The following is a 25,749-nucleotide window of genomic DNA, read 5'->3' as shown; positions in this document are numbered from 1 at the left end:
TGAAGTATGTTATATGCGGATATTTATATTTGTAAAAGTTATATTTCCAAAAAAATAAATAAATGCAGTTTATAATATGGTTCCTGCTGTAATTTTTGATTTGATGTCGATCATTTCTTATTCTTTCTTTCTCTCTCCGGAGAAGCATAACAGAAATATAACTTGACTTACAAGTTTCTTAGTGTCAGTATGTAATATTATGTTATCTGTGGTGTCAGGCAGATTTGAACTCACAACATCTGGCGTGTAAGTCAGAGCAGTAAACCACTGGGTCACGACGTTTTCACGTTTATATAAACATATTTAATGTAATATTTGTATGTACATATTTTTACTTGTGGTAAAGGAAACATAGTAGGATGTGAGATATACTATAAGGATGAACAATTGTTTAGGCCTACGTGCGTATAAGCATGGAACGCGCCGTTTTCCGATATATTCGATGTTTGCGAAACGATATGGCGTAACAATTCATATTATTATATTATGTGCTATATTATTTTACAGTCATTATTGGAAACGTAGATGAGATTTTAATCAGACTGACTAGAAATTTAGGTACCAACAAATATATGACATCTTTGAGTTTTGTAATGTATAACATTTTCAGCGTATATTACGTATTTTACGTTCAGTCTCACATCAGTCACTGCATTAGAAACTAGCAAATAGATACAGTATATGTATAGCTAATGACTTAAGATAGAGTTTATAAAATTCTATCTTAAGTGATATACTTTACGAATCTAGGAATGAAATTCTTATCTACGATCAATAATGTGTGTATCTCATGTACACATTTATTGATAGCAGTTTATTATTTGGTTCTTCTTTATCCTATTTATTATTATTTCTATTCTTTTTATTAATGTTAACAGTCATCTCGTTATTCATTCCCTTTCTTGTCACATGATTTTGTTCAAAGTCCATCTCTCTCTTTTTTAGCCTTCTTCTTCTTCATTGATCATTGATAAGAATCCTATTATTTGATTCTCTCTGGACCACTTTCAAGGAGGAAGAAAGAAAACAACAGGGCATATACTAGAATATAGGAGTAGGATTATGTACACTATGACTCCTATGTCATAGTGTATGAATCTTCTACATAGGTGTTCCTTGAACAGGGCATGATGAGGTCGTGACCATTCATGGCTATGTAAATATATTGAAGTGAATTTATTAAGCCAACGTTTACCATAGGCAAAGTCACGCTACAGAGTACAATAGACGTATTGCACTATCGTTATAACGACCTACAAGTGACCCCCTACTCTCGGTTATCTTGTATTCCATACATCACACGTTGCGTAAAATACTCGTAGAAATAGAAATTTTTCTTTCACAATAACCCCGAAAAATATAGAATTCCAGATTTTATTATAAACTAGCTACCCGCCCTGGTTTCGTACGGATGTACATGTATTATACATATAAACCTTTCTCTTGAATCACACTCTATATATTGTAAAAAACTGCGTTAAAATCCATTGCATAGTTTAAAAGATCTCAACAAACAGACAGCGAAAGTCAGTTCATTTTATACTACGTAAAGATTTTATAGAACGAAGGGACTGTACTATTAAATTAAAGTTCAAAAATATTTTTTCATATTGGATTTTTGCTTTCTATTGTGTATCATATATGTATCACTTACTTACACTTCCCTCGTCCTGCAAGCTTCCATTGAGAAGACCCTAGACACTTTACCCACTTTGTATGTACAATGTGTGATAACCTTCTTCTCCGATTATATATATTTTACTTCGAACCCGCGATTTCATTCGCCGTTTTGCATCTCAAGCATGTGAAGTTCAAAAAGCACCAATGTTCAAATTTGGTGCAATGCAGTCAACATTGTACTGGATTTGAATATCGATACTATAAATCCAATAATTCTACTATGTTACATTTGCATTAAGGTATTACGGATTTCTCAGGATCTTTGACGATTAATTAGGAACATAAAATTAGGTAACTGTGAATCACTTATTTTTGTTCCCATATATTGCGTAAAGTTTACTACAATTAAAGATATAAAAATCAGAACAATGACAAGCTACGCAAATAAAAGCTAAGTTTTAGAAATTGGTACTCTTGTTATGAGAAACAAACCGAAATTTATTCTATCGGACTCCCTGTGCTGAGATATACATAATTTTAACTCAGGCGCGTGTTACTTTAAATAATTGTTGTATGAAATTTTATACAAAAATTATTTAAAGTAACACGGGCCTGCTATCTTACTTCTTACTAATATTATAAACGCGAAAGCTTGTGAATATAAATGGATAGATGTATGAATCTGTTATTCTGTCACCTAAAAACTACTGAAAGGAATTTGATTTAAACTTTACAGTAATATAACTTATACATCACAATAACACAAGTTATAAATTTATGCGGGAGACCCCGCGGGCTCAACTAGTTACTGATAAATTTGATGAAACAAAAAAATTAAAAAATTACAAGTGAGATAAAGCAGGGTACACACAGGGTGCAGATGTATGGCCCCTGAATGAACGAACGAACGAAATGAAAACCCGAGCCGAGGTTCGAACCCCTAGCGGTGCCCTCAGGCTAAAGTCGTATCCGTCAGGCAGGAGTTGGCCTTCAGCCGCTCCATAAGTCCTTCTGCGGGTTTGGAGTGCCATCTGCACTCGCCCCCTATCGTCCGGTGAAGCTGTAAAGGCCAGCTTCGGCCAACAGCATTCAGAAAAAAAAAATCAGGATGTCCCTTTTACTCGTACATTTCATTTTCTATTAGTATACGAGACTTGACTTAAATTGAAGAAGAAACTCGAAATAATTATCAGGAAATATGAAAATTTAGTAGTTCATTAAATTCTCGTACATAGTTATAAAAAAAATAGAATATATCTGCTTATTAATAATAATAATAATAGCAAAAAAAAATGCACTGATACCTTACCTTCCGTGATCCTTTATTGCTAAACACAGACTCAACCAACCTAAGATTGGTAATTGTCTTTTATAATTTCCAACTAATTTATGTAAATTAACATGTGAAATTTTGACGAAGTATTACAAACCTTTTTCTAATTGAATATTTACCTGTCGTATTGTATACACACATGCATAGAAACGGATATTATTTACTCTAACAATATATAGTTTTCAAGTGGGTTCATAAACATATTTAGACACATACATAATATAGAGAAATATCCAGATATACTCATGAATACAAATCTTTGTATAGCATGTAATTCTATGGAAATCAGTTGTGTTATAAAATCACGTAAAAGAAAAATAACAGACTACTGTCAGCCAAACTCGGAGGCCGCTGCTAGTCATTATATGGATTTCCACATTATGTCACAGTGTTAAACTTTTCTAACATGTCTATTAATACAATGACAATCATTGACAAATATTTCGTAACGTCGTGCCCTAGTCACGCCTATCTAAGCATTGACAACAAGGCTAGACCTGTGTTGCAATATGACTACAATTGGTCTTTTAGCGCTTTAATACACCTACCTATATTCTATAACTAACAGGTTTGATATCCCTATACAATGCAAATATTTGTATTCATAAGTATTAATCTAGGTGGTATATATAACGTTCTTATGTATATGTAGTAATACGCTAACAGAATCTGAGTACAAAGCAATGGCCACTCAAAGCACAGAAATCCTCGGAAAGGTGAGGTTGCTCCGTGGAGCCCGTGAAGACAATAGAAAGTTTCTACGCTTCTATGAAGAACTTGGCTTGCAATTCTAGTAATTTCAGCATGGCCTACACGAGAAGCCTAATGCAAAAAGCAGACAAACATATGTTACATTATTACATTTTTGTATATACGAATAATTAACAATGAAGTATTGACGTAAGTAATCAGTTGTCTAGTTCGTATAGTTCACGCATTACTAGTTTGAGACTAGATGTCACTATCTCAGCTATTCTAGTCAAGTGTCTTTCTATTTACATTACGAAATATTTAATGTATGTATACTGTTGTTATTTCTATTCTTATACGTCATGAAATCTGATGTACGAAATGTCCGCCATTGCATAGTTGGAAGGTTACATTTCAATCTATTACTACAAATAATCTATTTCTTTTTATTATTATTCTTAGTTTTGGATTAGTTAAAAAAATAAAGTTATTCAACTATCCAACGTTTAATTATTGTAACAATTACATAAATAATAACAATTTAACATATTAGCAATAAATTAATCAAATAATTTATAATACGATTTCATATTTTAGTCCGTTGTAGTATAACCACGCTTTACATTTCTGACCTTTTGGTGTTGAAATATTTTCAGTCTCATAATATAGTGGAATTTCATTATCTTTATAGCCGTAATAAGCTGATATTGGTTTTTGATTGACGGGAAACTTATAAGGTCTTTTGTTTTGTTTAACCTTAGGTCTTGATCGATTCATAACAGCTTGATACGGATTTTTCTTAGAATATCCTCCAAAATTTACCTGTGATACTAAATTGTATCTATCCGGTTCTTTCCAATAAGGATATGGCGTAAGATAATAAGGTATATTTCCGGTAGAGAAGTAGGGATTGAAATGATTTCGTGAAGGTCCCAAACCAGAGGTGGCCTTTCCATCTTTTGAGTTATGTATTGGAATGATTTCTTTATATTTAGCTTCATATTCACGAGCTATTAATTGCGGTTTAACATCGTCATCGACATTTTTAATGTTCGTAGGTTTTGCATCAAACTTATCTGTAGGTAAATGAGGGAAGAGGTTAGAAGTTTCAGTGAATACATCTGAATGTATACCAGTCAGGGTTATTTTGCTTGGTCCATCGCTTTCTGTGGTATCGTGCTGTTGTCTGCTATAATAAATCGGTGGACAACTACTTCCGTAATTTGCTACGTCGCTCCAGTCTTCTTTTATCATGTCTGAAGCTTTTTCGGCGATCATAATAACAGGTGCATTTGTGTTGCCGCTTACTATCGTTGGCATTACGCTAGCATCTACTATTCTTAGATTGTTCACTCCATATACCTGTAATTAAAGGAATATTTACATATAATTAAAGTTATTTATTTATATTAATAGAAGATCCTTCTTTATTTTTGAAAGTTGTTTCTTCATACAATTCTGATGTGTTAAATTAGCACTACAGGACACGACATCTGTCTTAAATGATGTTATTTGTTATGTATATTTAAAGTATTTCTTTAGAAAATATATTTATTTCTTTAGATATATTTATAATAAGTATATTTTGTCTAACACCATACTTTTATCAAGTCAATCGTATAATAATTTTATAAACTACTAAAATACTATAACAAATATTTTTTTTCCCACACAAGTTATTATTATATATACACTCGAAAAATATATACATAATTTTTATTTAAACTACATTTAAATATATGTAAGTTTAAAATAAAATAATAGTTTCATTCTATACCTTATTAAATTTGATAATATAATAGACCACTACATACAAATATTATAATTCAATATTCAAAACGTAATATTATGGACCTATCCATTTACAGATAGAGTCCTATACCTATACCTATAAATAATAGTATAATTTATTTAAATTGGACCTTTAGTGTACACATATATTTATACAAATTCTGATCAATTTCTTACCCTCAGTCTCGGATCTACCACGCTGTTAGGATTGTCGACGGGTCCCATAGCGCAAGTCCCAACAGGATGGTATATAGTGAGTGTATGATGCCTCGCTTGACATTCCAAATGCTCCTGCGACATCAGATCGAAGTTTGTACAACCCGGGTTTCTGTTCGGATTTGGGCGTGCATTAAGTTCTCGAAGAGCTGGTTGTTCAACTATTGCTTGGACAATACGGGCACCTTCTACCTATAATTTTATTTAAAAAAAAAGTGTAAGTAATGCATTCACTTTGTTTTTACACAAAATATGTGACAAATATATTTTAAAATGCTTACCATAACTTTTAGGTCCTGTGGATCTGAATAATAGTTAGGATATATTAAAGGTGGTGAATATGGATTTGCATCTTTAAGTTTCAAGTAACCACGACTTCTAGGCCTCAACAGCAGAGGTACTATAGAAAATGATGGATCGTATAAAATATCTTCATACAGTGCAGCATAAGCCTCATCCGTCAGACCATTCGCTCTTTTTCCAAACCAACCTCCGTCCATATTGTCTGCTGTGGAAGCTATAAATAATTGAATATCCGGATAATCTTCTGTAGCGTCCTGGTACTTTGTATTTACAAATGCCATAGCTTCAGCTTCCATCATACTGTACAAATATCCATTTTTATGTATTGCGAAATCTATCAATGTATTTAACATGTATGCTGTTTTTAAGTTAAAACAATAGTCTGTTCCATTATCATAAGGATTATCAAAAAGAAAAGAGTGACCACCCATAGCAACATGATCTTGAAGATTCTTACCCACTCCTGCTAGATTCACAATCGGATATATACCAACTTCTTTCAAATGTGTGGAGTCTCCAATTCCTGATAACATCAAAAGTTGTGGTGATTGTATAGCTCCAGCAGACAATATCACTTCTTTACTGGCTTTCACTATACGTTTCTGGCCATGTTTAGTAAATTTCACTCCGTATGCTTTTTTATATTCATCAATCAAAACTTTTTCTACCAATGAGTGTACACTAACATGTAAATTAGGTCTCTTACTTGCTGGTCTTAGAAAAGCTTTCGCGGTACTACATCGAAGACCATCGCGAACAGTTGCGTGAGAGCGGGTGAATCCTGTCTGATATGCTCCATTTACATCCAAAATATTATATCCAAGCTGTTGTCCTGCTTCTAGAATCTTCCTAGTTATTGGTTGTTCATATGCAAAATATTCAATCGTGAGCGGACCTCCAGTAGAATGGAATGGATCATTCTGATATTCTGGAATACGCATGTCTTCCAATTTCAAAAAGTAAGGTAATACGTCTTTATAGGACCATCCAGTATTGCCCATGTTGGCCCAACTGTCGTAATCGCGTTTATTACCTCTAATATACAACATAGCGTTCAAAACACTGGAACCACCTAACACTTTTCCGCGAGGCCATTTGCATCTCCTATCCACCATACTAAGACAATATTCATCACTGGGTTGAGTCATGAACTGCCAGTCTATGGATGATGTTTGTAACACAGGAAACAAAACGGGTATTTCAGATAGTACATTTTCATCTTGACCAGCTTCTAATAACAACACTGTCCATTCTGGGTTTTCTGTAAGTCTATTAGCCAATACTGCTCCTGCTGACCCGCCACCAACTATGATAAAGTCGTAACAATCGTTAAGTTTTTCGAATGGATGGTCTCTCACTCGATGCTCAGCATCTTCTATGTCTGGTCTGTACAAATGTATGGCCATTCGGAGCACAATCATAGCTCCAAGACCTGGTAATAATCCGAATATAATTCTGGTATTTGATAATACGGGCCTTAGTGACACATGACCGTATGTCGACATGTTTGCGGTATAAAACCGGACGAAGTATGTTTACAACTGATATAGAAATTAATTGAATGACTTCTAAATCAGCAGTTTGGTTGAGTAAGTCATTGTGCACCCGTTCGAGTTACGTCGTATTGTATTATGCAGTTCACAGAGTAGATTAATCATCTACCACTGACTCAATATTTGTTTATACAATCACATACATTATAAATTTATACAATTTTTAGCAGAGAGTTATGAGGATGATATCTACTACAAAGTGAAAAACCTATATTGTTATTTTCTATATTCTATAATATTATGATGCAATTTAGGTCAATGGGTAGTAATTGCAACTTTTTATCTATATATTAATATTATCTATGTATAATATTAATAATATTACAGTAATTAGAAATAATGCAGAATTGCTAAAATACACGCTCTACTCCACGATATATTAAATTACTCTGTAACACTTATTATAATTTATATATACTGAGTCAACAATTTAGCACGGGTGCATACTTCATTATGGCAATATGACCTTAATTTTGTATAAAACCTGTAGCTGTTTTTTATTCATAATAATAAAATATGTGTATAATATAAAATTTGTCTGAGTAATTTTATAACGAAATATTTTATCTTTATTTTTCGGTTTTTCAGCCAAATAATGCCATTGTTTCTTATAATATTGAGTACTTACTTATTAATATAATAATATCCTCATGCTCATTTTATTATATTCATAAAAAAAAATTTTTGTCCTCAACAAAAAAATATATTTACAGTTTCGAATAGTTTCCGTTCTTCAGTGCAATCAACACTAGACCACAAAGTATTGTAATATTTAAGGACTTTACTTTTGAATTAGAGTCAACTTCGTAATGATGTCGTAAAAATTTTATTAAATTCACAATCTCGAATAGAGTATTGGCAATAATTACACCAATTATTTGTTCTCTACAATAATATGAGACACATTTTATAATACACAATTATGAATTTGTGAAATGGTAGTGTAAAAATACCCACGCTACAAATCCGGCGTTAATCATATTTATAGTCTTTAAAATTTATTTACATTATTATAATATTAATTAAATAAATATATTATTAGGAATAAATTAACTATTTACAACGTAATACTGATATAAAAATTCCACTGAACACTTTGTACATTAACTCAGACGTAATATCTGGATCTTCTTCTTTTCAACCAAAATTCTTTGATCATATCACTTCCCTTTTCTCCAATCATAATTATTGGAGCATTTGTGTTACCACTCACTAATGTAGGCATAATGCTCCCATCGATGACTCTGAGACCTTTGATGCCGTAAACTCTCAATTCTGGATCTACGACAGCCTCTGAATCCCAATATGGCCCCATCTTAGCTGTTCCCACAGGATGATATATCGTGCACGTATATTGCCTAATCATACATTCCCAATAGGCATCTGTATACTTTTGTATATTCGCACATGCTGGAAATACATGACTATTAAGTACAGAACCATGCCTCTGAAATGCTTTGGTTCGAGATACAGCCACAGCGATTTTAACACCCTCAATCAATGTTTTCACATCCATATCATCTGTTAAATAATTCGGATATATATAAGGGTAGTCATATGGATTTGAGCTACGCAATTGTATGTAGCCTTTACTTTTTGGACGTAGCAACATTGGTATGATGCTCCAAACGTCCATGTTATTTATTGGTCGAAATACAGCATCGTAGAACTGATCAGTTAAGCCATGCACTTTCCGCAATTGCTCGCCGCCATCAGAGTTTGTTGAGCCGGATATAAAATGGAACTCTATGTCAGGGAAATCATCAGACGCATTGACATATTTAGTGCTAACAAATCCTAGGCCTTCAACTCCTCCCATTATAGTTAAAGGGCCTTCACCTAATACAGCATACTCCATCAAAGTGCTGACTGTGTGGAGTCTGTGTTCCACGATTGAAATTTTCTTATTAACCATAAAGGCTAAACCTCCTAATCCAATATGATCTTGTAAATTCTTGCCAACTCTCAAATTTTGTATTACTGGTATTCGATGTTTTGTTAATTCTTCCGCCGGTCCGATACCTGATAGCATCAGTAACTGTGCCGAGTTAATAGTTCCCGCTGATAATATTACTTCTTTCCTTGCCCGGATTCGGTATATCATTTTATTACGTATAAATTCTACTCCAAAAGCAATCTTTGTTCTCGGATCTATTAGAACTTTTGTTACGTAACTGTGCATGGCGATATGAAAGTTTTTGCGATCCTTAGCAGGTCGAAGGAATGCTTTGGAAGTCGAACATCTACCGCCACGACGAACAGTGCCCTGAGCAACCATAAAACCTGTGTGATTTTCACCGTTAATATCCCTATTCATATACCCCATTTCCAGACCAGCTTCTATGAAACTGGACACCAATGGAGTGTGATATGAAGCTTCAGCGACTGTTAGATAACCTCCGGTGCTGTGGTATGGTGTTTGTGCTAAATACGGATTTTTATTATCCTCTGATTTCTTGAAATAATATAGTACATCCTCATATCCCCAACCTTTATTACCCATAGACTCCCAAATATTGTAATCTTTTTTATTCCCTCTCAAGTAGAGCATGTAGTTTAGAACTGAGCTACCGCCAAGAACTTTTCCACGGGGCCAATTGCAACGACCACCTTCCATAGCTGGAATGTAAGGAATGGATTTTAACATATTTATAAGAAAAGAATACATTTTTTTAAATAATTATGAATAATAATTACTTTAATTTTTAATAATGTAATATTTTTTTCTACAAAGAAAAGCTAGCTTGACAAAATAGAATAGGTTCAACAAGAGGTAGTCTGTAAAAATGCATGAATACCTCAGTTTCACCTATATCAATTGCTTTGTAAGCTGTGTGTGTAAAGTTGTAATGTGTGATTTGAGGCAGTGAAATTACAGGATAAAAGACAGGACATTTTAGTCCTCTGAATGGCAATGAATGAGTGGTATTACGCGTGTACCATAATAACAGACACTAGAAAAACTATAAAGTTTAAAAATAGATTAAAACTCATCAATCATCAACCAATATCACCAGCTCTAACAAATTCAAACATATATTTTGATGAAAGAATTCCTATAATAGTTTCTGAATTTCCGATGATAAGCTTATGCATATTATGTATATATATAACGAAATATGCAATTCAGTTGAACTGCAGCTGCTTTCATTTTAATATATTATATTATATATAATACATAAACCGGTTGAAATTAAGCAGATATAGTTTTATAAATTTTTCAATTAGATTAAATCAATCTCTTCTGTATAATTCTTTAAATTGTAACAATATAACGGTTACCTAAGCAAGTCGTTCCTGACGGTTCTGTTTTATATTTCCAATCCAGCTTACTGAGCTGCAAATATCCAGCTAAAAGAGGAACATCAGATATCTCTGTCTCATCCCCGCCCGCTTCAAGTAATAACACCCTCCAGTTCCCAATTTCTGACAGTCGATTTGCTACAACGGCTCCTGTAAATGAATAAAGATAATTTTAGTTTATTATTTCTTGAAAACACCTTGGCCGATTTATTACCTCTAGTTAATAATAGTAATAAAATCATCCTTGACTATTTACACAGCGACATCCACTCCCAAGCTAAGCAGAGCTTGTGTTATAGGCATTAGACAGCTGATATAAATATTTAGATACATTTTTTTGTAAATAAATACATAATATACATAGAAAACCTGACCGATACAAACAATTATACTCATCAATACAAATGTTCGCACAGCGCATAGAACGAACCTGCAACCATCGGAAGTAAAGCGGTGTGCTAAACCGCTAGACCACTGAGGTAGTCAAACATAACTTTTAAAGGTCGTGGGTTCGGATACAATAGGCACGAAAAATCTTTATGTTTGACAGTATGTATGTATAAGTTCATTGATGACTAGTACTCACTGACCAGCGGAACCTGCTCCCACGATGACGAAGTCATATTCCGGTAACATCTCCGTATCGGCCACGTCTGCTGGCCGACCCTCTGGATCAGTCTGGTCGTATTGATAGTACGCTATGGCCGCCACCAACATTGGAATAAACCATGCCACCTGCAATTTAATACAAAATATTTTATATACCTATTATTTTAATTATAAATAATGCGATATATAATTATATATAAACTGATTTGTTAGCGAGTCACGCTTGAGTCTAAATAGCTGAATCGATTATGATGAATTTTATTATACACGCGTACATAGGGATCCTAGAAACGGTAAGAATATACTTTTTCATGCTTATCATGCAAATCCTTTAAGGAGTGGGATGAGCGTAGAGATTTGGTATGAGACTTTTTTACTTCCAATTTGCTTACACACTAGGATATTATTATTATTTGGAATGAATATTTAAAGTACATATATTTATTTTTTTAAATTACTGAAACAAAATTTATACAAGCTTCGCTTGCATAAATTTTGTATAGCTAAGTATATAAGTCACTTTGTGTGCTCCGGGTCTAAATTTAACTGCCAAATCTTAACCCTAAACCCGTTTTAAAGATTGAAATTTGGCTATTAAAATTTTCAATGTAGATAACTGATATTTTTTTATAGTTTGGCGTATTTATTGAACTTACGACCAGTAATATTGCGCCCTAGGAAGATCCTTTTTGCTCGTCCTAATCATTATTAATTCAAGATATTAAACGTATCTTAAATTAAAATATGGGATAATTTTAAGCGATAGTGCCATTGTATTGTTATTTAGTAGTGTTATGGTCACCATATATATGACTATAATTAACTTAAATTATAACCTACTAAGATTCTAGTGTCAAAGACTATGCGAGTATGTACCAATTAAATGACGCACTATAATTTAATTGATAGATTGATGCATATAGCATAGTCTTTGTCACTGGAATCTAATAAGTCTATTGTTTTTTTTATTAAATTAAGTAATGTATTTTTATGCACATTTATAAAAAAGTATTAGCATTCCTTCTCTATATAAACTATAAGTGTGCTAAATTTCATACTCCTCCGTTAGTGCAATTATCAAAATAAGGGGTACAAAGTTTTATTTTCACATAATGATAACTCGTTATGTATGATATCGTGATGACGTCACGAGTATTTTGACATTGACCGTGCAATTACCTGCGTACCTGCGGCTGCGATCGCCGAACCTGATATCACGTCGGCGGCCACGTTCACGATCGAACTCATTTTGCCACCTGTAAATTGAATTAATCAATGCATTAACGGTACATTGCTTTTCATTTCTTTATGTAATTGGATTAACAAGCTAGTGTTCCACTTGTTAGCAGATTTAATAATATCCCTAAATAATTCACACAACGCCATCTAGTTCCAAGGTAGACAGAGCTTGTGTTATGGATACTACATAACTGATATAAATACTTAGGCCAGAAATCACTTCCAATATTTCATTTCAGAAAGATTTAGCACTGACAATCAAAACGCTGGTTCATACGATATTTGTCTACTTCGCGAGTGTACCAGAACCAAACCAAAATCATGCAGCTAGTAAGGAGAAATGGCAAGCTGTGATAAGGCAGATGACATCTGCCTCTTACTTCACTATATAATGTCCACATCCGTTCTGTCAAGAGCGTCTCGAATAATAATATCAAATATGCTGAAAATATAATAATCTGACACTATTGTGGTGTTAAAATGCTGATAATGCATGAATTTATTAAGCTAGTTGTTACCAGGAATAGGAATGTACCTGGTGTAATGTACCGTTATTATCGATGTGCGTGCACTCTTGTCCGTATGACGTACGCGCACCGTCGCTGTCGCTTATACGTCGTAACGGTAGCCTGTTTTTGTGGCACACTTTTTGAGACACGATTGTGTTGTTAAAGTTTTCCTTATGAATTTCAGTGTTGGTATTTTAATTGATTATTTACAATTTCCGTTTTATTAACATAAATAGATAATCCATACTTGTATTATAAATGCGAAAGTAAGGATGTGTGTCTGTGTAAACGACTGCTATATTAATGACATTTGGCATAATTGATTGTACGACAAAGACGGTCATAGGTTATCTTTTGTCTAAAAGAGGCAGACGAATAAACGGGGAATAGCTTACACCTTAATGACTTAATCAATCGTAATACTATTTGGCGTAGGTATAGAAATTTGAAATGGGGAAGTACGTAGACTTCTTTTTATCCCAGTCAATTTAAGTAACCATAGTCACTCAAAAGCGTAAAAACTAGTGAAAGTGTATACACCACACTGTGGTAAAAGCTTTAGTAAAATTTCATTTGATATATACAACACAGTAATTTTTATCTTTTTATAAGATTATTCAATTGCTTTGTATAATAAAACGCAATTATGGCTATAATAATGTAATTTTTCATATATATATAACAATATAAAAAATAATAAAAATTTTGTTTTAATAAACTGCATCCTCCTTTCATACTTAAAGAGTTCTCATCTGTTATTTATGGTCAATCATAGCCAACTACTCTACTTAACAACAGATTACTTTTAAAAAATATAAGTCATTATAACTGATTTTGTTTTCAAATAGAATGAATACGTAAATGAGTTTTAACTTTTTTACTATATATAATATAAAACAAGAGAGTTCAATACCGATATTCTGAAAAAAAAAATTACGTCCTAAGCAGGTTCTGCTTATTCTTTTATTTTAAATAAACGCAAGTAATCTAACGATAACATACTCATTGGTTTCATACTTTAACATCGGAACAAGTAATGCGATATTGGCGTTTATTCGTATGGTAAATAGATCTACGCAACTCTACCATCCAAAGTTCCGGTGAAAACAACTGGTTGCATAACACCTAACGTAATTAAAATAGCGTACAGACTGAATTCTGATCAAGTTGATGGCGACAAGTGTAGCAGATTAATAAATTTAAAGATTTAATCATAGTCGTAATGGTTTAGGTTTTCTTTAAAACTATATCACGCAATGAAAACGGATGTGAAAGAGATGACTTCCTATTCAGAGGGAGTCTTTGTACAATTGACTTAACTTCTCGACAGCTATGATCTCTACTGTGACATATGTCTCGCTATATTTCTGTCTAAAGAACTTATATTTTAGTAGCAATATTTCAGTTATATTGCATGGTTCGGAGTCAAGACACGTTCCTGTTCAGGGATGGAAGCGCATAAGTTTCTACCACAGTCTCAAAAGCTAAGAAGATGAAATAGAGCAATTAAATAAAAATAAATTGTTTATGACAAAACCGGCATTTTACCGGGTAACACAGAATTATATATAACGGTAGTAAATATCTAGGCGAATCGAATACAATACTACAGTCTGTCTGACTCCAGTGTCCACTATATTTCGTAACATAACGGTAATTTAAATTATATAGTTTAATAAATAAGTTTCACGATCGATTATTCGTTATTTTCTGTATATTTTATTACAAAAATGTTAGGGATCCAAGTTCTACTTCGGATGCTTAGAGTTTAGAAGGGAACAGTAACTTTAACCATCAATTTTTTGTTATTTCATGTATCTTTTAATGTTCAGAAACCAAAGTTCTACTTCAAATTTACAATACCGATGGTTAGAGATTAGATTTAGAGAGACATATATAGATTTAGAGATTTAGATTTCATTAGTAGTACAGACCCAATGTTTACGTTATTTATCAAATCATCTTAAACATCCACACTTAAATCTATGCAGAGTGTAGTGCCGAGACCTTCTCCGTGAGAGAATACAATTAAAGTTAAGTAAAAATAAATAAACATAGTTCAATCACGCACAATAAATATCCGTCCATAACAAATCAGTGTAAGTTTGTATCAAAAGATGCCAGAACATACAGTTTTAAGTGATATCAGTCGGGCACACCGAAAAATACTTATAAATTGTAAAAAAACATTTTTATATTGTAAAATTTAATGTAATATCTATTAGTATGTAGTTACTTTATGTTATTACTTACTTCTTGATGAAATAGTGATCATTAAAAATATTGTATATTGCGTGAATTTATAATAAAATCTATTTATTTATTAGACTTACCTTCTCTAAATATTATCACCAAAACGTATATAAAACCAAACACATAATATCATTGGAATGTTTTCGATTTCACTTGTATAGTATACCATCTGATTCACTTTCGCTGTTCGTTATAAGGTACTTAACTACACCCTTCGCTTGTTTTTCCCACTTTATAATTTCGAAGCGGTATAGTTGAATGCTTACAAGCATGCTAGCACTTAGTGACGGGCACTTTCTTCGAGCAACGATCCCAAACTCGTCACGTAGCCCGTGGCTAGGTGAAATGGTGGGAGCATAAATAATACCACCAACATACAGATAGTGCAGCCATACATATGTTGGAGTCCTGTCACGTAATATTTTGAATTACATAAAAATATATTATAATTTTCGTGACTTGAATCATGTTTGTGTACATAAATCTACAACTGAGCAACTAAAGTATTCCAAATTAGATTACCTAATAACAAGTACTCGTTACTATTTTGTAATAAGTTACGGAATAGCTACCAATTTTGATTAGAAAATTATGACGACTATTGAATTGTAAATTGCAATATAAAAACTATTTATCAAAATTAGCAAGATATGTTTTAATCGTAATAATTATTAATATATTAAATACCTTTACTTAGACTTTAAGTATGCTTTTGCTATAGTTCTTTATGGTACGATACCTTTTAGTGTTGAAAAGATTTAATTGACACTGTCGTTACTTCTCAATGAAATGCGAGTCTAATTACTCTCCATCCTCAAAAAAGAATGGAGGTTGCTTGAAAAAGATCTACAAATATTTTTTATCTGTTTGAAATATCTATCTAAGAAATTAAACCTATATTATTTTATTTTGCAATTATTTTAATACATATATTTTATGCATTACTTCTTGTAATATAATATTATGTGTTTAGGATATCTCTGTATTTTTTTACGTAACTCTATCTCGTTTCAGGGGAACAATACATTGTTGTTTGTTTAACTTATATTTGTTTCTTCAAACAGTACCTGTAACCCTAAGCTGTGACCACAAACTTTCACCTGCTCTTTGTCAAGATCTCACTATTGTTTTATTTCTCCGATTCCCTGTCGACATTGTCAATGATTTGAATAGTTTGAGTTTTTTATATTCATATAGAAATTAACCAGAAATTAAGCCATAAGTAATTTTAAGTCGAAATATGTTCAAACTATTATCTTTACGTAAATACGTAATTATTAAAGTGACCTCAATTTATTTTCCGACAAAAAACTAGTCCTTTATAATATCTATTAATGTTAGTTACTATCTATAGTGGAAAGAATTTTTAAAATCTATTATTTATTTATTGAAATTACTCAAAAATCTCTCCTCCTTGTGTAATAATTAACTTAACTTAAACCCAATAATGTATTTTGTCATTAATGATAAGATGATTAAGAATAATATTCATTATTATTGGTGATCTTGATGTAACAAGTCACGTGGTCATAATATTATAGGTACTATAACTATTAATATTCCTATAGCTACAGCACAACACTACCACGACGTATCTGTTCCACTTTCTTGTTCCTTTTGAGTCATTCGGTGTGCATACTTTCCTTATGACTATTAAATTGACTATTCAGTTAAAAAAAATATTAATTGAAATTATCCGACCATTCCTGAATTAAGTTCTATAAAAACAATCACAGGAATCGTCGCGAATGCACAAAACGAATTCTGAAAGTTTAGTAAAGTATAGTATTTCAGGAAGTAGTTATGTAATAATATTTTAAATATGTTTTAAAACAAAATAGTTATGTACAGTTGCTAATATGTAAACACTTTAGTACTTTGTCACTGCAAATGACATTATTGACAACTTTATATATTTGCACATAGTAATACTAATATTTTTTTAATGTCACAAATTACAAAAGTGCACTACTATGTTACAAACAAGTCATACAAAACCGTACAAGAAAAATTTATTAATATGTTTGTAATTTTAGGGGTTTTTAGATACTAGGAATTATAAAAACCTTCGCTATTGAATACCTACCTATTCTGGTGGTCATCGTCACGTGAATATTGGGAGAATTTTAGTACTCAGGTGTGATGATAAAAAAGATAAATGACTAAAACAGAATAACTGCATAAACATTGTATATAAGCAATCAATATATTGCGAATTGCATAACCTATTATTATATTTGCACAGTACAAAAATAATAATTAAGAAAGTAAATTTCTTTCCTAATGATCCTGTTTTGATGCCGTAACACCGTTTCCAGTGAAAGTGTTCTATTACAGTACGTTATGTCATTGGTTGCTATTTCTACGGCTCGTTGAGTTAATAGTTTACCGAAAAAACGGTCTCCATGCGGTGCGTGTATGTAAATGTGGTCTCAGGTTCGGATCTTAAACGTGTTACGAACTCAACGCAGTATATAAACTGCATAACAGTTATAAAATAGATTTTGATAACCTAATAATCACTATAAAGATAATTGTAGGTATGAAACATAATAACTATGACATATGCATATTCTTTCATAATTATCCGTAGTACTTAAATTAATAACTAGCGATTCTTTCCATCAATTGTTCCAATGATTGCATATTTTTTTAGGTAAATTAAAAGTAATTATAAAATTTAATATTAGAAATAAATAATAATCAATGTCGTTAATGATTTTTGCAATAACTAAAGTTAATAAGTTGTAGAACAAGTTGATTCATCCTGAACAACTTTTTATAAATCAAGCTAGTATCCGCTAAAATGTCTTAAATTTGTTTTAGCGAAAGTTGATTCTTGAAAGTCGATGACATCCAATTGCGAAGAATTTAAACGATTATCATACAAATTCATTTTTATTATACGGTCACGTATTACTTAGATATAAATTTATTTCTAGAGTAATACCGAGGTAGACTTAAACGTACTTAGTCACTAAGGGAATTTCCAGAGTCGTAAAATTATTTAATAAAAAAAAAAAAAACAAAGTTTTATACGTTTATAAGCGTTTTAATTGAAGGGTGAGATATGGCTGAAATATTTCTGGGTACGGAAGACTAAGATATTATAATCTTCCGGAGTGATAACACATAAGGGGTACCACAGGCGTCACATGATAACATGATGTTCTGTTGTTTATGTATATAGAAGACGACTACTTCTTACCACTAGGAGAGCAATGAACTTGTTTACTATTTCAGTTACACAAATAAAATTTACCTGTATATTGATTCTTCAAATTTGAAGTAACTCACCTGCAGGATATGGTTTATAGTCAAGTCATCATATGTCAGACAAATAAGAGCTGTTTTACCTTATTTTTAGTACTGGGGTTATCCCATGATAATCTACTTCCTTCTATCTTCCTTCGCTTAACTTTTTCTTCATAAATGCCTTAAAAATAATAAACTTATTCATCATTTATTTTTAGAATATTCTTCAGCAGAATATAAGGCTGACTATGCTGTCTTTATCAATACTTATCTTACTTTTATTTTTTTCTTTATAGTCTACTTACTTACTAAAAGTGATGATAAAATTATTTATTGTTATTTTTTCTAACATTCTTCTAAAAAATATAGGGCTGAAATAAAGGCAGGCTCGAGTAGGTATTTAATTTCATGTATCAAGTACTAAAGTACTCATTTGTACCTTTCTGTTTCGAAATGATAATAATCTAACTGAAAGTAAAAGTTCCTGCTTAGACTGTGGAATAGACATAGGTGAATTTATAGAGCGCCTGTAACGATTAATAGTAGTCGATGACAAATATCATTATTAAAAGAAAAACTATCATAAATCGATTGATATTGAACCTGGAATCGACTTCAGATGTTTATCGAAATATGTAATAATTTTCATTTTAATTAGACTCTCATACTAATATTCCATTCCAATATTACATTCCAATATTGCTTTTAAAGTTAAATATTTCAGATTACTAATAGCAACACTTGCGGTATCGTAGGTATCACATATTTACCTAATCGCACTGCTGGTGTTCATGTATATGCGCGAATGTTGTCACTGTGGAACATCTGCGTTTTGACAATCCAGATACAAAAGATAACGAAATGGGTTCTGAAAATTATAGAACTAGATCCCTAGTCTAATATCTAAAATACCTGTAATGTTTATTAGGTGCGCCTCTAAAATTACATCTCTGTGGGTAGTGAAGCCACTAGAGTTTAAACTGGTTCTCCCAGAGGTTATTGCTTCGTGTGAGATGCCTACCTGTTTCTATTATTGTACTGACCTGTTACAATAAACGTCATGGTATATATAATATATCGTATAGCAAATTATTGTTATACTAGCTATCCGCCCTGATTTCTGAGACATGTATTTCTGTACATGTATTATATATATATATATATATATATATATATATATATATAAATCTTCCTCGTAAATCACTCTGCTAAAATTCGTTGCGTAGTTTAAAAAATCTAAGCGTATATTGGATGTCCCGGTAGTCTAGCGGTTTATGACACCTCCTTACTTCCGATGTTTGGGAGTCTTGATTCAGTTACAGGTCAAACATCTTGATCCAAGCTATCCTTAGAAAGGAGGTAAATATATATATGCTGCAAAAAGTATAAATGATACAGTGAATGTGTTTTGTCGTGACTATCAGTATTTTGCAATGGTAGTGGTTACGGCGTAGGTTAAAAAAGACTAAGAAAGCGGGTAGACAGATTATTACGTCCACCGCCATCTTAAGTTGACTCGTTACCAGAACCTTTTGTAACAGCGTCGAAATATTCCCCATATTTCGACGCTGTTACAAAAGGTTATGGTTAATAAATCACACTATAATGGTAAATATCCCGTTTATATAATGTGTACATGTGTACCCGCGATTTTGTCTGCACAAATTTTCATCCCTTATTTCACCCCCTTCCAGTTTATTTTCTAAGAAAAAGTCCATGTCCATCGTTGTGTTATAGTCTATCTTCATGTAAAATTTCATTAAGTTCTGATCCGCTATTTAGTCCTGAAAACATAACAAAACAGACACACTTTCTTATTTATAATATTAGTATAGACTAGCGACCGGTCCTGACTTTATACGAATAAATAAAATTGATAGACATCTACTGTTGTTACAGGTGGATGTTGCGGCTCCATGCAGAAGCGAACAATTGTGGGTGGTTGGGCATGGGCGTGGTGGTTGGTCACTGATGTCCAGAGAATCTCCCTCGAGGTAAGATTATAATTAATTATAAAACATTGTGCCTATCCAAGGCCAGCTATATATATATATATATATATATATATATATATATATATATATATATATATATATATATATATATTATTTGAAACCGATGGTTTCAAATAATATAATAATTTCAAATAAAAAAAAAGTATTAAAAATTCATCATCATAATTTACAGTCGTATTACATATATGAGATAATATGAAAGTTATTTATGGGCTTCATTTAATTGACATATATTACTTCGATTCGCACGGGTTTACATGATATACATATAAACCTTCCTCTCGAATCACTCAATTAATTGCTAAAAACTGCATTAAGATCCATTGCGTAGTTCAAAAAATCTAAGCGAACAGACAGGAAAACTTCATTTTATGCTATGCAAAGAGAATGTGTTTTATAAATGTACCATTAATACGATAAATAAATTCATTATTGTATATCCGAGGAATACTAGTGAGAGGTGAGTTAGAGCATTAACCATTCGGGTCCTCTAGGCTAGGGGCCTAGGCCTGATTGGCTTCATAGTTAGAAAGATTGAACAAGGCGTAAATTATGCAATATTTAATCTTTTTAAATCTTAGGAAACATAATACGAATATGTGTCCGACTGTCCTTATAATTTAAAATGTATTTCAGTCAAATGTAATTAAAATCCATTCAATCGTTTAATCATATAAAGTAAGCACCCACAAACTTACATTTTCTCATTTATATCAACTGTCACTGCCCACGGGAAATCCCATTTCCTTGTGTATATAGATATATATCCAAGTAAACAAGTTACATGCCGACTAAACGCTTTGAACCTTATACATTCTTCGTGTACACAGATTCATTTACTACAAAGGGTATTCAAACTCTCTCTTGTATACAGGTTCGTGGAATCAACAAGTAAAATCCGGCCGCTCAGAGTTTGCGTTTATTTTTTATTTATTTATTTAGTTTCTGACAGGTCGGAATCAAATATGCTATGTAACTTTGAACTGACGTACGATTTACGGCAAAATTTTAATCTTTTATTTAATTTTATATTTTATAATAATAATAATAATAAACTCTTTATTGTGCACATAGAAGGAATACAATAAGAAAAAAACAATAAATAGAAAATTATGAACAAAAGGCGTTTTATTTGCCTTATTTACGAGTGATAACATCAAAAATTTAATAATTATTCCAACTAAACTCCAAATAAACGTATTAATTTTGGAATAAAATTATTAACTACTTAACGAATATAAAAACAATAATTTTTAGTAGTCAAACCACATCGAACTGCGCTGTTTCAAGGTTATGTCAACTGTTTGTTTTTGATCACTGCAAACTCTGAGCGGCCGGACTTTAATTATCACGCTCACCCAGAAAACTCTTGCTTCCTAGATATGTGTATTATCCTTACTCATATTTTAAGTGAAAGTTGTAAGTTGTGTACAAGAATTAGAAAATTAATTAACCACGTTTCACCGGCTAAAGGAATTTGTTGTTGATGTTTTGGTACATAATCATAGTTTATTATACAAGTACTGTGTAGGTTTATGTACGATATTATGTTACTATTATTGTAATAAGCTATTACTCGTATATATACACTCGTTGATTATTACCAAAAATGTGATATAAAGTACTAATAAAGAAGTATGTAAATAAACGGCACGGATTTTCATAGAGTGTAATTTAGTACCAATTCTATTATGACCATAAAGTTATTACTAGAAATTAGTTTTTCAAATACATATATATCTATCTACTTGAACAGATTATTTTTGTAAAAAAATAATGATTTAAATACAAAACGCAGATCTGGTCCACAAAGAAACACATTTATCTCTGCACAACTCATGGTTGCCGCCATATGTACTCTTTACTTATGTATGACGTGCATTAAAGTTATTTAAATAAAATAAAAATAAATTATTTACTTAAGTAATTTTCTCGTTGTATAATAGTATTATGAGTAAATCATAATTATTTCAGGTCATGACTTTGAACCCAATGTGCGAAAGCGTTGAAACCGCCCAAGGTGTGCCCTTGACCGTCACCGGAGTGGCTCAGTGCAAGATCATGAATGAGGATGAGCTATTAACCACCGCCTGCGAACAGTTTCTTGGCAAAACTGTTAAAGAAGTCAAGATGACGATACTACAAACGTTGGAGGGACACTTGAGAGCTATACTTGGTAAGTAGATTTACATCTATTGTGGCGACAACTAGTTATTGTAACACTGTAACTCTTTTCTAGTATGTGTAATGTTGGGGGTTCCATACATTTGACGGCCTCAGTGGTCTAGCGGTTTAGCACACCGCTTTACTTCCGATGGTCGCGGGTTGGATTTCTTACTAGCTACAGATACTTAGTATTCATGAGTATGATTGTTTCTATCGGTCTGGGTGTTTTCTATACATATTATATGTATGTTTAAAATTGTATATTTAAAAATGTATTGTATTTATATCAATAACTAAAGATCTGATTATATTGGGACAAGATGGCGCTGCGTGAGTTGTAAAAATGGCAAAAAAATATACATATTGGTTCTAATATAATATAATGAGTAGCTAATAGCACTACGGACATCACGTTGTCATGTCATCATATCGTCTCCGGTATCATTTGATACCTGTGATATATCTCATGCGTTGCTATTCCGGAGAACTAAGATGAATATATATATAAGATGTATATATATATATATATAATTTTTTTATGGATGATGATGGAATGGTGCATCCGTCTACTACTTACTAACAGTATTCGCTGATTCAGTTACTTCAATTGTGCCACTTATCAATAACTCCTTACTAAAGATCCCTATTTTGCGCCCTCTATCATGGAGTTATGGAACTAAAGTGACCAAAGACAACTTGGGAGGAATGTTTGCTTTCAACGCGTTACAAATGTTATGTTTTGGTTACACATGTACAGAGGGCGCGTTAAATAAATCAAAGAATTACTGGTACGAGACAAGCCAACGAGCATCTTTGCCATAAAGTTTCGTTATCGATGTTTGCATTACCAAAGAGTTTGTCAGATTTTTTTTATTGGGTTGTTTGGACTATTGTCAGGTGAGTTATTTGGTCTAGCTCTTTTTCAGAATTCGCTACCTAGACCCGTCAGGAACAAGAATTGAAGGATATTCTTAGGAACGATGCTCTTTAACTCCTCTGGTTAGATTGTAAACTTTTGTCAGAAATATAAATAGACAATCATTTTATTAAAGACTTATTTTTACTTTAGTTAGTTTAAGAAATAATCTACGAAATGTTAAATGTCAAGTCACATTATACCTCTTTACATATCGCCCCGGAAAATGTGATTTCAATGCTTCTATTACATTATCAGTCGACACATAGTTCCGAATTGCTTCACTCGGAATCGGAAGTGTGTCGTGATATGAGCGCGATTCGCTTCCGGCTTTGATCGTGACGTGTCGTGCATGTACTCAGTTGAAATCTATACATCTAGACATATAAATAAAATTGGAGTGTCTATTTGCAATATTGAAATAACCGTTTCTTACTACATGCATATGAATATAAATCCGGTACATTAACCAAAATAACATTTTTTTTACAATTTTTGTCTGTCTGTCTGTTTGTTTGTTCCGGGCGTTCCGGCTAATCTCTGAAACGGCTGGACCGATTTTGTCGGGACTTTTTTTGGGAGGTAGCTGATGTAATAAGAAGTAACTTAGGCTACTTTTGTTTTAGAAAAATAAAGTCAAATTCCACGCAGACGAAGTCGCGGGCACAACTAGTATACAATAAATGTACTTGATTTTAGAAAATAATATTGATTGAAAAGAAAATCCTGCGTATTTGACTTATGGTTGCTTTTTAGCTTTTAGTGGAATTTTAAATGAAATAATAATGTCCTTGTATTGACTGATTGAAATAAACTTAAAAAGTATTTAGGCGACAAATCCTAGATATAGTTATATATGTTCTTACATACATACATTTATAACATGTTTTAAAACCTATCTACGTTGCTGTATACACCATCCCGATTGCATAAAATACGCGTAATTAATGGATTTTTTTATTGTTTTATGTATTCAATAATATTATTTAAATGAAATACTAGTCATTAATACAATCATACTTTAATATTAAGAAACGTATTTTTATCAAATACCTACTTAGTTTTTGTATTTTGTTCTAACCATTTATACTTGTAGATATTGTAAGCTTTCCGCAACTTAACCTAGAAAAAGGCAAAGAACTGAAATAAATCGGTTAGCTCATGAACGTCCCGACTGCACGACCCTCTTCAGGATATAAGTACTCTCATAGTACAATAACCCTCCTTCTTGCCTCACCATAGTCGGGTAAAAAATGACAACGCTTCTGCTCCGAACAGTCAAGATTAATGAAAGAGCAACCTACGCCATTTTTGTCCGCTTATTGCCTTTTGAATTATCTACTCAGTGTTATTATGAGATAAATAAAGATAGGCGTTAGACGTAACAAAAATAAGATTTTTTACACTAGAAGTGCCGGAGATTTCTTCAAGTGTATATTTCTAGACGTCATTTGTTATTCTCCAATTTGTATATACTACCTACTTTCATCCACTATTTCACCCCCTTCCATATTTGTTTTTAGATCAAAGATAGTCTATACCCGACCTTGTGTTATATATAAGCTATTTTTACGCCAATTTACATTGCGATCTGTTCAACCGTGTTATACAATAAAACGGTTGAACAATATATATATATTAACATATAGAATATTAATACGTACTAAAAAACGCCAATTTCTTTTTTCAAAATATTAAATCTAAATTCTTTATTTAGGTACAACAATTTTTACTAAATTGTATACAGTTGTTGAAGCCTCTTTTTAAGCATAAGAATGCCTGTGCCAGCAATATGTAACGCTTAACATTATTTTAATAATAAATTAATTAGCAATTGTAGATGGATATTTAAAATTAACAAGAAAAATAATTCTATTTCATCCCCTTCAGATTTCATTTTGAGATAATACATAATCAATGTCCATCTTCGTATTGCCGTCTACCTTTACCCGAAGTTTTATTTAAATCTGTACAACAG

The 25,749-nt window shown here is 32.1% G+C and overlaps 3 protein-coding genes across 4 annotated transcripts in view; 1 reads left to right on the top strand and 2 right to left on the bottom strand.

Annotated features, from left to right (window-relative positions):
• Positions 1-25,749, top strand: part of LOC131844581 (flotillin-2) — a 247,835-nt gene that overhangs the window by 186,834 nt on the left and 35,252 nt on the right. For both annotated transcript variants that reach the window (XM_059193505.1, XM_059193498.1), the window contains exons 2-3: positions 20,574-20,668; positions 22,664-22,865. In XM_059193505.1, the coding sequence (XP_059049488.1) occupies positions 20,574-20,668; positions 22,664-22,865 (297 nt within the window). The remainder of the gene's footprint in view (positions 1-20,573; positions 20,669-22,663; positions 22,866-25,749) is intronic.
• On the bottom strand, positions 4,217-7,458 carry LOC131844493 (glucose dehydrogenase [FAD, quinone]-like). The gene is made up of 3 exons (XM_059193401.1): positions 5,932-7,458; positions 5,612-5,842; positions 4,217-5,005 (listed from the first exon to the last, which is right to left on the bottom strand). The coding sequence occupies exons 1-3, from the start codon at positions 7,456-7,458 to the stop codon at positions 4,217-4,219; spliced, it is 2,547 nt and encodes an 848-aa protein (XP_059049384.1).
• LOC131844530 (glucose dehydrogenase [FAD, quinone]) lies at positions 8,558-15,709 on the bottom strand. Its single transcript, XM_059193444.1, has 5 exons — positions 15,500-15,709; positions 12,598-12,674; positions 11,400-11,544; positions 10,789-10,959; positions 8,558-10,125 (listed from the first exon to the last, which is right to left on the bottom strand). Exons 2-5 carry the CDS (start codon positions 12,664-12,666, stop codon positions 8,615-8,617), a joined length of 1,896 nt encoding a protein of 631 aa, XP_059049427.1. The 5' UTR covers positions 12,667-12,674; positions 15,500-15,709; the 3' UTR covers positions 8,558-8,614.

This window comes from Achroia grisella, unplaced genomic scaffold (genome assembly GCF_030625045.1).
Source record: "Achroia grisella isolate CSIRO2021 unplaced genomic scaffold, CSIRO_AGI_Agris_v1 utg109, whole genome shotgun sequence".
NCBI lineage: Eukaryota > Metazoa > Arthropoda > Insecta > Lepidoptera > Pyralidae > Achroia > Achroia grisella.
Note: the sequence above shows the minus strand (reverse complement) of the source record. Positions and strands in the feature narration are given on the sequence as shown.